Raw genomic sequence first — 13,458 nt, 5'->3', positions numbered from 1 at the left:
TCTATATATGGTTTTGTGTGTTTTTTTGTGTTTGTACAGCACGTGCATTTAGGCGCTTTATAAAATAAAGATTATTACACTATGTAACACAATTTTTGTTCCTGGGTAGTAAGTGTTATTTCCTAATTGCTTATGCCTCAAAAGTATAGAAAATGGCTATTATTCCCCACAAACTTTGCTTTTGTGACCAGGACAGTGATATTTTGAAATTTACCTATTTCCAATGAGAAAACGGGCGAATTTGTGTCTTTTCGTTCACATAAAGTCAGAAAAAAACAACATATGAATCCAAATTAACATGTATTTATACTAAAGTAATACAAAAATGACTACAAAAGATTTAGAAGTGAGTAGTTTTTCGAGATTTATGATTATACTGTAAATCACTTTCACGAATCAGCCCCCAAATGTAGTCTCCCATCATGTTCTCGTTATACTGTCCTTGGTAGCGGCGTTCAAAGTCCAATATATCCTGGTGGAAGCGCTCGCCTTGCTCCTCTGAGTACGCTCCCATGTTCTCCTTGAATTTATCAAGATGAGCATCAAGGATATGGACTTTGAGGGACATCCTACAGCCCATTGTGCCGTAGTTCTTCACCAGAGTCTCAACCAGCTCCACATAGTTTTCGGCCTTGTGATTGCCCAGGAAGCCTCGAACCACTGCGACAAAGCTGTTCCAAGCCGCTTTCTCCTTACTAGTGAGCTTCTTGGGGAACTCATTGCACTCCAGGATCTTCTTTATCTGTGGTCCGCCGAAGACACCGGCTTTGACCTTTGCCTCAGACAGCTTAGGGAAGAAGTCTTGAAGGTACTTGAAGGCTGCCGACTCCTTATCTAGAGCTCTGACAAATTGTTTCATAAGGCCCAATTTGATGTGCAGTGGTGGCATCAGCACCTTCCGGGGGTCCACCAGTGGCTCCCACTTGACGTTGTTCCTCCCCACAGAGAACTCGGTCCGCTGTGGCCAGTCCCGCCTGTGGTAGTGCGCCTTGGTGTCCCTGCTGTCCCAAAGGCAAAGATAGCAGGGAAACTTGGTAAAACCGCCTTGGAGACCCATCAGGAATGCCACCATTTTTAAGTCTCCTATGACCTCCTAGCCGTACTCATCATACTTCAAGGCGTCCAGCAAGGTCTTGATGCTGTTGTAATCCTCTTTGAGGTGCACCGAGTGAGCCAGGGGAAGAGACGGGTACTTGTTACCATTATGGAGCAGCACGGCTTTGAGGCTCCTGGATGAGCTGTCAATGAAGAGGCGCCACTCATTCTGGTTACAGGCGATTCCGATTGCCTCAAACAGACTGGTCACATTGTGGCAGAAGCAGAGCCCATCTTGACAGGTGAAGAAGCTGGAAAAAGGTTGGTGACGCTTCCTCTGATCTGCGACTTGCACACTTTCATCCAACAAGTTCCACTGCTTGAGCCTAGACGTCAAAAGCTCGGCATTGGACTTGGTGAGACCAAGATCTCTAATCAAGTCGTTGAGGTCTTTTTGGTTGGGGTAGTATGGGTTTCTCTCCTCAGCTCCACCTCTGAAATTGTCATCTGGATCTACAACGTCTTCCTTGCTCTCTGACTTGCTGCTCTCTTCTAAAGACGGCTGCTCTCTCTCCGGAGGAGTGGGTACGGGGAGCTCATGGCAGTGTGGCACCGGGGCGATGGATGAAGGAAGGTCCGGATACGTGATAGCAGGTGCATTCTTGCCAGTCCGACGTTTGGAAGGGTCCACCATGCAGAAGTAGCAGTTGCTTGAGTGGTCAGTGGGTTCCCGCCAAATTCTTGGGATAGCGAACTTCATGGCTCTGTTTTCCCCTCTGTACCATCCTACAAAAATACATTTATTTCACCCATGACTAATGTGTAAGAGATTCTCGCAACATTTTTCATATATGATATATTTTTTCAATAACATTGAAAATTGTAAAACATTTTAAAATTAAAAACTTTTACAATTTAAAAAATTTTAACAAATTTTATAACATAAAATTCCAAGCAACAATTGTCCATCTTACCTTCCAGAGTTTTTTTGCAGTGCTCGCAGGTGAAATGAGGTGCCCAGGGTTTGTCTTGATCCCCGACAGGCATGCCGAAATATGCCTTGTAGGCCTCACTCATCTTAGCAGATGCTTCCACGGAGTACTTTTTCGCTCTTGTCTTGATAAATTGGCCGCAGACATAGCAAAATGTGTCTGCCGGATGCTTGCAGCCTCTTGATGCCATCTCAGAAAAATGCAGATATGTATCCACTTAGGCAGCTGGAACTAAACTGAACTGGTGGGCTTAAGGCCCCTGTATTTATACTACTATTTATATTACTGGAAAGTTCTAGAAAGTTCTAGAAGTTACTTCAAGTTTACTCAGCACTGAATCTATCTGGAATGTTCTGGAAAATAGGTAAATTTCAAAATGTCACTCTCCTGGTAACAAAAGCAAAGTTTGTGGGGAATAATAGACATTTTCTATACTTTTGAGGCATAAGCAATTAGGAAATAACACTTACTACCCAGGAACCAAAAAAAAATAAAAAATAATTGTTGCACAGTGTTTATTATTATTATTATTATTATTATTATTATTATTATTATTATTATTATTATTATTATTATCATCATCTAGTAATTCCTTCCTTGGATTTCAAAATGTGTAAGATAGATTGTTGTTTAGCTTCCCAAATTATTATTTTTTTTGTAATGATTGTCTCTGTCAGTTCACAAAAACTTGTTGTAAATGATTACTCAAACCTTGTCTCCCTGTGGTGAAGATTTTTTTTTTTTTTCATTTTTCATAAATTGAATTAAAACAAACATATCCATGTCCTCTGATAAAACCTAAGCCTTGCAGTGCACAAATGGGTTTTCTTGCTTTTATATATGTGTGTGTGTGTGTGTGTGTGTGTGTGTGTGTGTGTGTGTGTGTGTGTGTGTGTGTGTGTTTGTAGGGCTTTAAGTTTTCGGGTTTTACTTTTGATCACGTGACATCCCTTTGAACTTATTTTGAGCCGATTCTGTTTCCTAATTAAGCTCAGAAAAGCTGTTAATTACAAAACAATGTCACTTGTTTTTACCTTTATATCTTGACTAAGCCTAATTCTGTTTCGCTTAATTTTTATTTCAAACAGACGTGACAAATTACGCTAATTGCTAATTTCTGATCCTAATTGCATTTCATTCATGCAGTTGGTTTATCGTTGTGCTTTTGTTATTTTCATTTGTTTAAGAGTTGTCCTGATAGATTTTCTTTTCAGCATAAAATACCCAGTATGGAGTGTACACTGATAGCAAGTCCATCATTTAAAATCTCCTCGATTTCTAGCAAAGAAAAAAAAAATCTTAAATCCAGTCTTTAATTAGTAGTTTTCTCTTTATTAGGATGCAGAGACTACTAATTAACATTTAAATAGACGTAGAGATATGGAAAATAAAAACTGAAAAGTTCAAGCCCTATTATATATGTTTTCAGGTCTACCCTATTAGTCATAATTCAGCAGTGGTTTTCTATTGTACTTGGCAGTACATACCTGTAACTGAGAATACAGCACACTAAAATTCGGACCAGACCTTTCCTTTTGCTGGTTTCTGCTTCTGGACCTCTGCCCAAGCTTTTGCTCCAAAACTAGACGCAAACAACCCACATTGCTGATAAAAATGTATTCCTAAAACATATAATATGTTGTGGTTAAAACAATCATGTTTTTTTTTCCATTGCAATAAAATGCCTGTGTACAGAAAAGGAAGAATGAAAAAAAAAAAGTCGTCCTTGACAAGGGATTTGCTCAAATATTGCACCCCGAGAGCCACACTACCAATATATACAGTATGTTCTTTAAACTGTGCCAGTCGCTTGGGTGGGGGGGCAGTTTAAATGTGTCACTAAGACTCAGGGGTGCTGTGTTATATTAAATGCACTACATTTAGAAAGGAATAACTCATCTGAATATGTGCCTGGTTTGGTTAGCTGCCCTGAACAATTACGACTGGAAAATGGTATTAAAGAGAGGGAAAACCATGGGGTTCTTCACAATCACTCCGGAGTCCACATGCATTTTTTGTGAACTCACCATAAATCATCCTGCCACAGAGTTCCTTGGGCCCGGCCTTAGTGTCCCTGGTGCAGTCATCTGTAATGAAGTTGGAACTGGCCAGAGGTGTTCTCTGTGTAAATGCACCTATTCATTGTATAAAGGTTATATGAAACAAATGTACATCTATTCCACATGCAAGAGTGTTTTACAGTAGGTTCCTTTGTCTTAGATGTATGTTGTTTATGTTGAGCATACTGGGATGAAACATATTTGCCTTTAAAAATCTAATTTTTATTTAGCCACATTTAAAATATTAAAGAAACACATGTATATTTAAAACTCCATAAAATCATTTGAATGTTGGGAAAATTTGGTCGAAGTGTTTATTTGCTATACAAAAGTGACTTAAGAAAATAAAAACATGTATCATTCTTTGTTACTGTTTATTATTTATGTTGTTATTTAATGTTTTAAACAAAAGTCTGTTATTTTTCTGACGATAGTTTTAATAAAATTGTACAAAGTTTAAGATTTTTGTTTATAGTAGCAAATGTAAAAAATTAAAATACAATATCTATACATTTATTTGACACTACAATTAATGTTTCTTACAGGACTAACCTACTCCAGAAGAGGTGTAATTCTTGATCGTTTTGAAATATAGCCTGGAATGAATGGTAGAAGATGTACAGTCATATTAAATCAGTGCTGAAAAAAGTTACAACTCTAATAAATTGTATTTATGCTAATGGTTAGAAATGATTTACTACATCTATTAAAAGTGAAGAATATGTGTGGTGCTTTACTTAGGGCTGACTCTCTCTCTCTCTCTCTCTCTCTCTCTCTCTCTCTCTCTCTCTCATTTTTATCCTACACAGTTCCACAAAGTGTGCCGACTCCCTCAAGAGTTTGCAGTGTAAATGGTTACAGCGTGGAGGTGAGCTGGGACGAGCCTGCTGGGGTCAGAGGTGTAATTGAGAAGTACGTTTTGAAAGCATACAATGAGGACAGTCCCAGTATGCCACCAATCACGGCAGAATTCACCAGCACCCACAGCCTAACAGGTAAAATCCAGAGGCTGAAAGGTAGAACCGGGCTAGTCTTTTGGCAGTCTTGTTTATTGAATACCCTTTTTTTCTGGTCTTAACCCTTTATCATTGTGTAGTAACTGTGAAGCATTATTATTATTATTATTATACATGGTGAACGATAATTTTCTACAGACTTTGGTGTTTCACAGTCTTATTATGGTGGTGGCGCGAGAGCTGTGTATAATAAGATTAGGTGGTGGCATGAGACCCATATTTAATAAGGTTGTCCGTGTATAATAAGATTGATGATAAAACTGTTTGCCCCAATTAAAAAAAAAAAACTCTACCACCAGTACAAGAACACAGCAAAACACTGTCAATACCACAAAAAAAAAGTCCTGAAGAGTGGGAGAAATTTGTTGAAGAGTAGAATAACGCAAGTACAATAAGTGACATACATGTTTTAAAACATTACCTCAGCCACATGCCGTCCATTTAATGTTCTGTCACCATGTATTATAACAAATAATATACACAAAACCTGTACATATACTGTATGGCTGTACTTCTGTTAATAGAATTACAACCTTATGTGTACAGTTTTGGTGTTCTCGAGGGATTTATCAGTGTCACCAGAAACTCAATTAGTATTATTATGCACAGTTATTATTATTATTATTATTATTATTATTATTATTATTATTATATGGAGTCTATTATATCTGTTAGTCTAGATAGCATCATATAAATCATTAAATATTAAATTTTTACAGGCAGAAATGCTAAAAGAAGCTAAAATTCACTCTTGGATGTTTCGTTTTCATAGCAATGTACTCATTATTAATTATTCAATTAGTGACAATATTTAAATAAGACACCATTTACATATTTGAATTGACCCCACCATGTGTAAATCAGAAAACTGACTTCAGTAGTCCAATAGAGCAAATAGGAAAGCAGTGCTATAACTCTTGGTGCAACAAAATAATGTCATGGTGTTTTTGTTATATTGGGCTTATTATGATGTTTCTTTTAACTTGTAAAAACTATAGGGCTCAATATTATTGTATAAGTAATATATATTTCAAATGTGAATGGCATTAATCCAGTTTACTAAAAACAATTTCTAATTTAGCTGGTTTCAGAGTCATGTACTTCAGAAAGTAGCAAGAAATGCTAATTCTAAGTAATCGAAGTACCTTTGAATGTCCATATAAAGATAGCTTGTCTTGCTCTGTGTTAACAGTATAGCGTTGAGAACTGAATTTACGATATGCATGACACAAAATGTAAATTTTACAGTGAGATATAAAATCAGAAAGAAAATGAGTGGGTAATGAGAGCAGAGCAGGCAGTGCTTTAATTGAATTAAAAGCTGGGTGACACAGATACAGACACCTGGCCAATTATAGATAGGCCAAGGTGTTTACCTTCTGTGTAAGCTACTTGAAGATGACAGGAATCTTTCCGCCCACAGATTAACATAATGAAGAAGAACAGATTTCAATGAGAGCTGGCCAAAGAGTCACTCAAACGCTTGCTATAATAAGTATTTGTTTTTGCAATAAATAAATACATAAAAATTGATTTACATGTTCTGAGTGATCTGAACTAAATTGCGTTTTCAATTTATAGTTGTTTGTAAATAAATGAATAAGTAAAGGGCACAGAGTAACTCCAACATTACCCTTTTAAACAATTTGCTTACTGCTATTCTACTCATTGTCAGAGGTTCTTTTGTTAATCATCAGATGCTAGAAGATAAATGTAAACTTATTTGAGTAAAATAAGCCTTACACCTTAAACATTTCAATTCTTAAAGAATTCTGTTTGTAAATCCTTCTAATTTTCTAATTTCACCCTACACAGCTGTAATACAATGTAAAGTTAGAGGAAGGTTTAACATTTTGAAAAACAAAAAAAATACCCACTGGTTTGACAAAACATTGTTAAAAGAGTTATAGATATATCTGTAGAATTTTATATATATATATATATATATATATATATATATCTATATATATAGATATATATATATATATATATATATAAAACACCTGGACATTAAATGTGACTATTGGACAAAAAAAGGAAACTGGTAGCTTAAAAACAGCCTGACCTACTGTCTCCGTTCTATCGCTATTAAATAACATCATTAGTGTCCCATATTCCATATCCAGCCTGGATCACTTTCATTTCTTTGATTAATAGGAGATATTACTATTTGATAATAAAGATCTTTTTTAATTTAAACCCATTACCACAATTTATAGTTATATTATGCTATGTTTGAGAAGTCGTTACATTAGATTCAGCACAGTTTTAAAACATGTATGAAATATGAAAAATAGAATGACACTTGCCTTTTCTTCTGTTGCAGGCAATTTAACTGGCCTGGTTCCTTTTACAAACTATAGCATTACCCTAACGGCTTGCACTCTAGCTGGCTGTACTGAAAGCTTGAGCGCATGGAACATCAGCACACCGCAAGAGGGTAAAGTAATTTAGAAGGTCTTGACTCACACATTTCTATGATGAATAATAAAATTGGAGACGAGCTAAAATGGTGCAGAGCCATTTGCTGGAAAACTCCAAACTAATGTGATGACAAAGTGCATTGCCAGAGCGTAATTGCTTCATTTTTTGGGGGGTGCGAAAATGAATCAAACTCTATACCCTTTAATGACATGCATCTTTAATAGCTGTAATGCAGATTAATGGACTTTTTAATTGCTGTTACATTGTTCATGCAAGAGTCTTGTCATTAATACGAGGCATCTGAAAGATTAATGAAAGCTTCTTCATTTTACTATGCCACAGAAGTAAATCTAGAGACAGTGTGGCTAAAAAGAATTGATTGTATAGTAAAGTATAAAATTGAGAATCAAACGCTTGATTTCCATAGTTTTTTGAACAGCTGAAGGCTGTTTTAAAGATACTAGCTGCTATTGATGTATAAAAACACTCACTGTGGCAATAGACCTTTTAGTTAATTTCTTTATTTGCTTTGTCATTTAAACTTTATGTCCAGGAAAAGTAAACCTGTTGGCATGAGATGTACCTGAGTTTTCAGTTGATTGAATGACTAAAAATGATCTCAACAATGCAATAACAAAATAGTAACAGATTAGTCAGTTGTGACAATTCCTTCTTTAAGCGTCATGATTTCATGACACGTTTTAAGGACTAAATGCAAAAGAAAAGGAATATTTAGTAACTAAATATATAACTAAATATAGTAACTAAATAGCAGTGCTATTCAAAAATCTATATCCCAACCGCCTTTATGAATAAAATAATTGCATAACTAATATTTGGGTAAATAAGGGATAACAATGCATTTAATACAACACTTTTATTAAGTATGATATTTGTATGGCAGCCCACTTTTTTAGCCTTTTTGGCCCCTTTTTAATGGAATAATAAAATATATATATATATATATATATATATATATATATATATATATATACACATGTGTGTGTATATACACACACACACACACACACACACACACACACACACACACACACACACACACACACACACACACACAGAGTGGCTCTCAAAAATATTCACCCCCCTTGGACTTTCCCACATTTTATTGTGCTACAACATTGAATCAAAATTGATTTAGTTAGGATATTCTTCAATAAGTACATTAGCTTAGCAGTTACCATCAGTTCTGTTTTTCTTATATGCTTGTAAATGATATTCATTTCAGGTGCATATTTTAACATGTTTTTAGATTTGTATCATTATAGGCTTTGAGTTGTTTGCTTACTAGTTTCACATTATTCTTCTTGTTTAAGAGATTTGTTTTTGTATCAAAGTTTTCCCCAAGTCACTTTTTCATGCTTGTTTTAATTTTTTTTTTAATTAATGTTTTTAAATTTCTGAATATCACATCCTTACTGCAGCATGATGTGTTTTATACATGTTCTGGGGCTACCTCTAATCATGGTCAGAGTGGCTTCTTGCATGTTCTTTCTTGGGTCCATCATATAAAAGAGTACAAGAGAAACCACTGAACATGATTAGAGGTATTACATCTAAAAAGAAAACAAAATGTGCTACAACAGACATGAACAATGTTACTACATTGTAAGTCATTACATTTGGTGAAACATTATAATGTCTTTTACAATACATTATTCCACATTATTTTAATACAGATCATATGAACCTGCCTTTTCAAAGTACAGGCGCTTGATTGACAGCTTGTCCGAATGGGCTGAACCTTGAGAACTTTTTAAAAAGATTTCACATGCTGTGGGTGTAAGTGATGGTGACCTACTTTCTCAGCATTGATCACTAATGTGGTGTTTCTTTATCTGACATGGGGTATATACTGTTCCATTTATTTGATATCCCTAGTTGCTTGTTAGTTACAGTGACTCTCAAAAGTATTCACCCCCCTTGGACATTCCCACATTTTATTGTGCTACAGCATGGAATCAAAATGGATTTAATTAGGAGTTTTTGCCACTGATCAACACAAAAAGTCCATAATGTCAAAGTGAAAAATCAAATCTACAGATTGTTCTAAATTAATTACAAATACAAAACAGAAAATAATTGATTGCATAAGTATTCACCCCCTTGAGTCAATATTTGGTAGAGGCACCTTTGGCAGCAATTACAACCATTAGTCTATTTGGATAAGTCTCTACCAGCTTTGCACATCTGGACACTTCAATTTTCGCCTATTCACTTTGCAAAATTTCTCAAGCTCCGTCAAGTTGGATGGGGACCTTTGGTGAACAGCAATTTTCAACTCTTTCCACATATTCTCAATTGCATTGAGGTCTGGGCTTTGACTGGGCCACTCCAGGACATTGAACTTTTTGTTTTTAAGCCACTGCAGTGTGGCTTTGGCTGTATGTTTGTGGTCATTGTCCTGCTGGAAGATGAATCTTGCAGACTTCAGCAGGTTTTCCTCCAGAATTTCTCTCTACTTTGCTGCATCCATTTTGCCCTCTATCTTCAGCTTTCCAGGCCCTGACACAGAGAAGCATCCCCATAGCATGATGCTACCACCACCATGCTTCACGGTCGGGATGGTGTTCTCAGAATGATGTGCGGTGTTAGGCTTGCGCCAAACATAGCTCTTAGCATTGACGCCAAAAAGCTCTATTTTGGTCTCATCAGACCATAGAATAGTGTTCCACTTGGTCTCAGAGTCTCCTACAAACTCTAGCCAAGATTTGATGTGAGTTTTTTCAACAATGGCTTTCTTTTTGCCACTGTGCCATAAAGGCCAGTTTTGTGAAGCACCCGGGCTATTGTTGCCGTATGCACAGTGTCTCCCAGCTCAGCCGTGGAAGACTAACTTCTTTAGAGTTGCCATTGGTCTCTTGTTGGCCTCCATGACTAGTGCCCTTCTCGCCCAGATACTCAGTTTTTGAGGATGGCGTGTTTTAGACAGATTCATAGTTGTGCCATATTCTCTCCATTTCTTAATAATGGACTTTACTGTGCTCTGGAGGATTTTCAATGCCTTGGAAATGTTCTTATATCCTACCCCTGAATGGTGTTTTTGAAGAACCTTATTCCAGATTTGCTTTGAATGTTCCTTTGTCTTCATGATGTAGTTTTTATTAGGAAATGTACTAACCAACATGGGACCTCCCAGAGACAGGTGTATTTAACCTGAAATCATGTGAAACACCTTAGTTGCACACAGGTGGACTCCATTCAACTAATTATGTGACTTCTAAAGACAATTGGTTGCACCAGAGCTTATTTAGGTGAGTCATAACAAAGGGGGTGAATACTTATGCAATCGATTATTTTCTGTTTTCTGTTTGTAATTAATTTAGTACAATTTGTAGATTTATTTTTCACTTTGACTTTTTTGTGTTGATCGGTGGCAAAAACTCCTAATTAAATCCATTTTGATTCCATGTTATAACACAATAAAATGTGGAAAAGTCCAAGGGGGGGTGCCATTGTGTCACTGAGCCACTGTGTATATGTATATAATAATTGAAACAAAAACACATTGGAAATGTGATAAAACATCAAGTTATGAAAAGTGCCCAGCAGAAAGCAAATAGGCACAACAGTAAAACTGATGGGGGCCAAGATTGCCCCTATTGTTTCTTCTAACTTGTATCAAAAACACAAGCTAAGTTAAAAGAAACAATTGAGGCAACCTTGGCCAGCACCAAGCAAATAGGCACAACTGTAAAAGCGATGGGGTCAAGGTTGCCCCAATTGTTTCTACTAACTTGACTTGTGTTTTTGATGCCAGTACAATCCGCTTTTTTTGTGTCTAAAAAGCACAAACCAAGTTAGTCTGCCGTTCCATTTTACAACATTTGCAAGTAGTATAGCACAATAAAGTTACAATTTTTAACAAGTAACGAGACATACAAGATTTTGTAAATAATGATTATGTATTATCCCGATTTGTATTGAAAGCGTTCATCTGATTTTGCAAACTATCATAATAAGCTTGATCCGTTCATTTAGTATATTGTAACATTTTCATGTTTAGGAAGTAGTACTCAGGGAGACGGTGTTGAATTCTCAAAATGTTTCTTTTATTTGATACTACAGAGAATTCCTTTCAGGGGCTGGAATTTTAGTCTTGGCACTTTCACTGCATATTCTCCCCGGTCACAGCTCACATGCTCGCTCAGTCGCACCCACAGTTTCTCATTGAAGTTCAGTGCTAGACTATCTCCAGCATCCAGACTCATGCACCCTCTTATTTTACCTCCCGTCGTTTCCCGCCACTGTCATAAACCAGTCACATCCATGCTCTACAATCCCCGAAAACAGCAACACACATTCTCCCCACTCATTCACTCACTTCCCCTTCCCATGCTAAGTAACGGAATGATGTATTTATATATTTATTTATGTTTTACTTTCACCCAATATATATATCCTTCAACATAGCTAATTCTCAGAAATGAACATTCCTTTTCGTCCAGTGGGGAACACAAATTGCGTTACTCTCATCAACCAGTATCGAGAAGAAACCATACATCCTTGTGCCAGTAGGGACCATAATAAGCGTTACACTCACAGGAAACCAGTATTTTTCAGAGCTCAAGATAAGAATCTCAGAATGATGATGATGATGAATCTCCAAAATTTAAGAGTCCAGAGAATTCTCAGCTGGCTGATTTCATCGTTCAAAATACTGCTTGTCTCAACTAATCATGTAGCACTGACAGTAACTCGACACCCTTGCAAACTGATGATTATAGTTTCGAATCCCTTGTATAATTTATATTTCTATTATATAAAAAAAATGTAGGAGCTCACAAGTGGCACATCCAGTAAATATGCTCCGCATGGAGTGCAGGATGCGCCCTATATCCTGGAGATCGCAGGTTCGAATCAAGGCTATGTCATTGCCAACCATGACCAGGGGTACCTAGGTGGTGGTGCACAATTGGCGGAGCGCTGCTGGGTAGGGAGAGATTAGGTCGGCAGGGGAATCCACAGTTCACCTCGCACCGGCGACCCCTGTAGCTGATAAGGTGTCTGCGGATCTGCAGTGGAGCCATTCAGATCTGTGTTGCCCTCCATCACTATAGATCTGGTGGCTTCGCTGTGGAACCAAAAAATGATGGATTGGCAGGAACATGTTTCAGAGGACACTCAGTCTACGTTTCTTGAGTTGCTGGGGGGTTGCAGCAGTGAACCATGATTAAAACAATAATTGGGCATTCCAAATTGGGGAGAAAACCAGGGTAAAAAAACATTGGCAATGACTAAATTCATAAATAAATAATTTTATATAAATGACATAGACGTCACAGTAACTACGCTCCCTAGTATATTTCCATGTTGACAAAACAAGTTAATTGTCATTAAACTCGGATGCCCTGTGATATACATATGTGTGGATAAAAGTGCATGGGGGTCTGCAAAAATTTTGAGAAAACGTAGAAGGACATTTTTACCTTACTTTGGTGACTTATTTCTCTTACTGTATTGCAGTACATTTCACCAAAGAGTGTTGGGAACTATGAATTAGAAGTGAAAAATTGTGCTTTTGGCTGGTTTACTTTTGCTGCGCCAATACCCTGAAAACACGTAAACTATCCTTGCTGTATAGAGAGTCACTGGCAGTTCTCGCTGATAACTTGGTGCGAGGAACAACCTCTCTCTCTCTCTCTCTCTCTCTCTCTCTCTCTCTCTCTCTCTCTCTCTCTCTCTCTCTCTATCTATATATATATATATATATATATATATATATATATATATATATATATATATATATACAGTACTGTGCAAAAGTTTTAGGCAGGTGTGAAAAAATGCTGTAAAGTAAGAATGCTTTCAAAAATAGACATGTTAATAGATTATATTTATCAATTAACTAAATGCAAAGTGAGTGAACAGAAGAAAAATCTAAATCAAATCCATATTTGGTGTGACCACCCT

At 36.7% G+C, this 13,458-nt stretch overlaps 1 protein-coding gene across 1 annotated transcript in view; it reads left to right on the top strand.

Moving 5' to 3' along the window:
- Positions 1 to 13,458, top strand: part of ush2a (Usher syndrome 2A (autosomal recessive, mild)) — a 378,004-nt gene that overhangs the window by 152,267 nt on the left and 212,279 nt on the right. Inside the window, exons 31-32 of the mRNA XM_041252711.1 lie at positions 4,897 to 5,082; positions 7,430 to 7,543. Coding sequence (XP_041108645.1) covers positions 4,897 to 5,082; positions 7,430 to 7,543 — 300 coding nt within the window. The remainder of the gene's footprint in view (positions 1 to 4,896; positions 5,083 to 7,429; positions 7,544 to 13,458) is intronic.

Source organism: Polyodon spathula, chromosome 6, assembly GCF_017654505.1.
Source record: "Polyodon spathula isolate WHYD16114869_AA chromosome 6, ASM1765450v1, whole genome shotgun sequence".
NCBI lineage: Eukaryota > Metazoa > Chordata > Actinopteri > Acipenseriformes > Polyodontidae > Polyodon > Polyodon spathula.
This window is presented reverse-complemented; position numbering and strand designations above follow the sequence as displayed.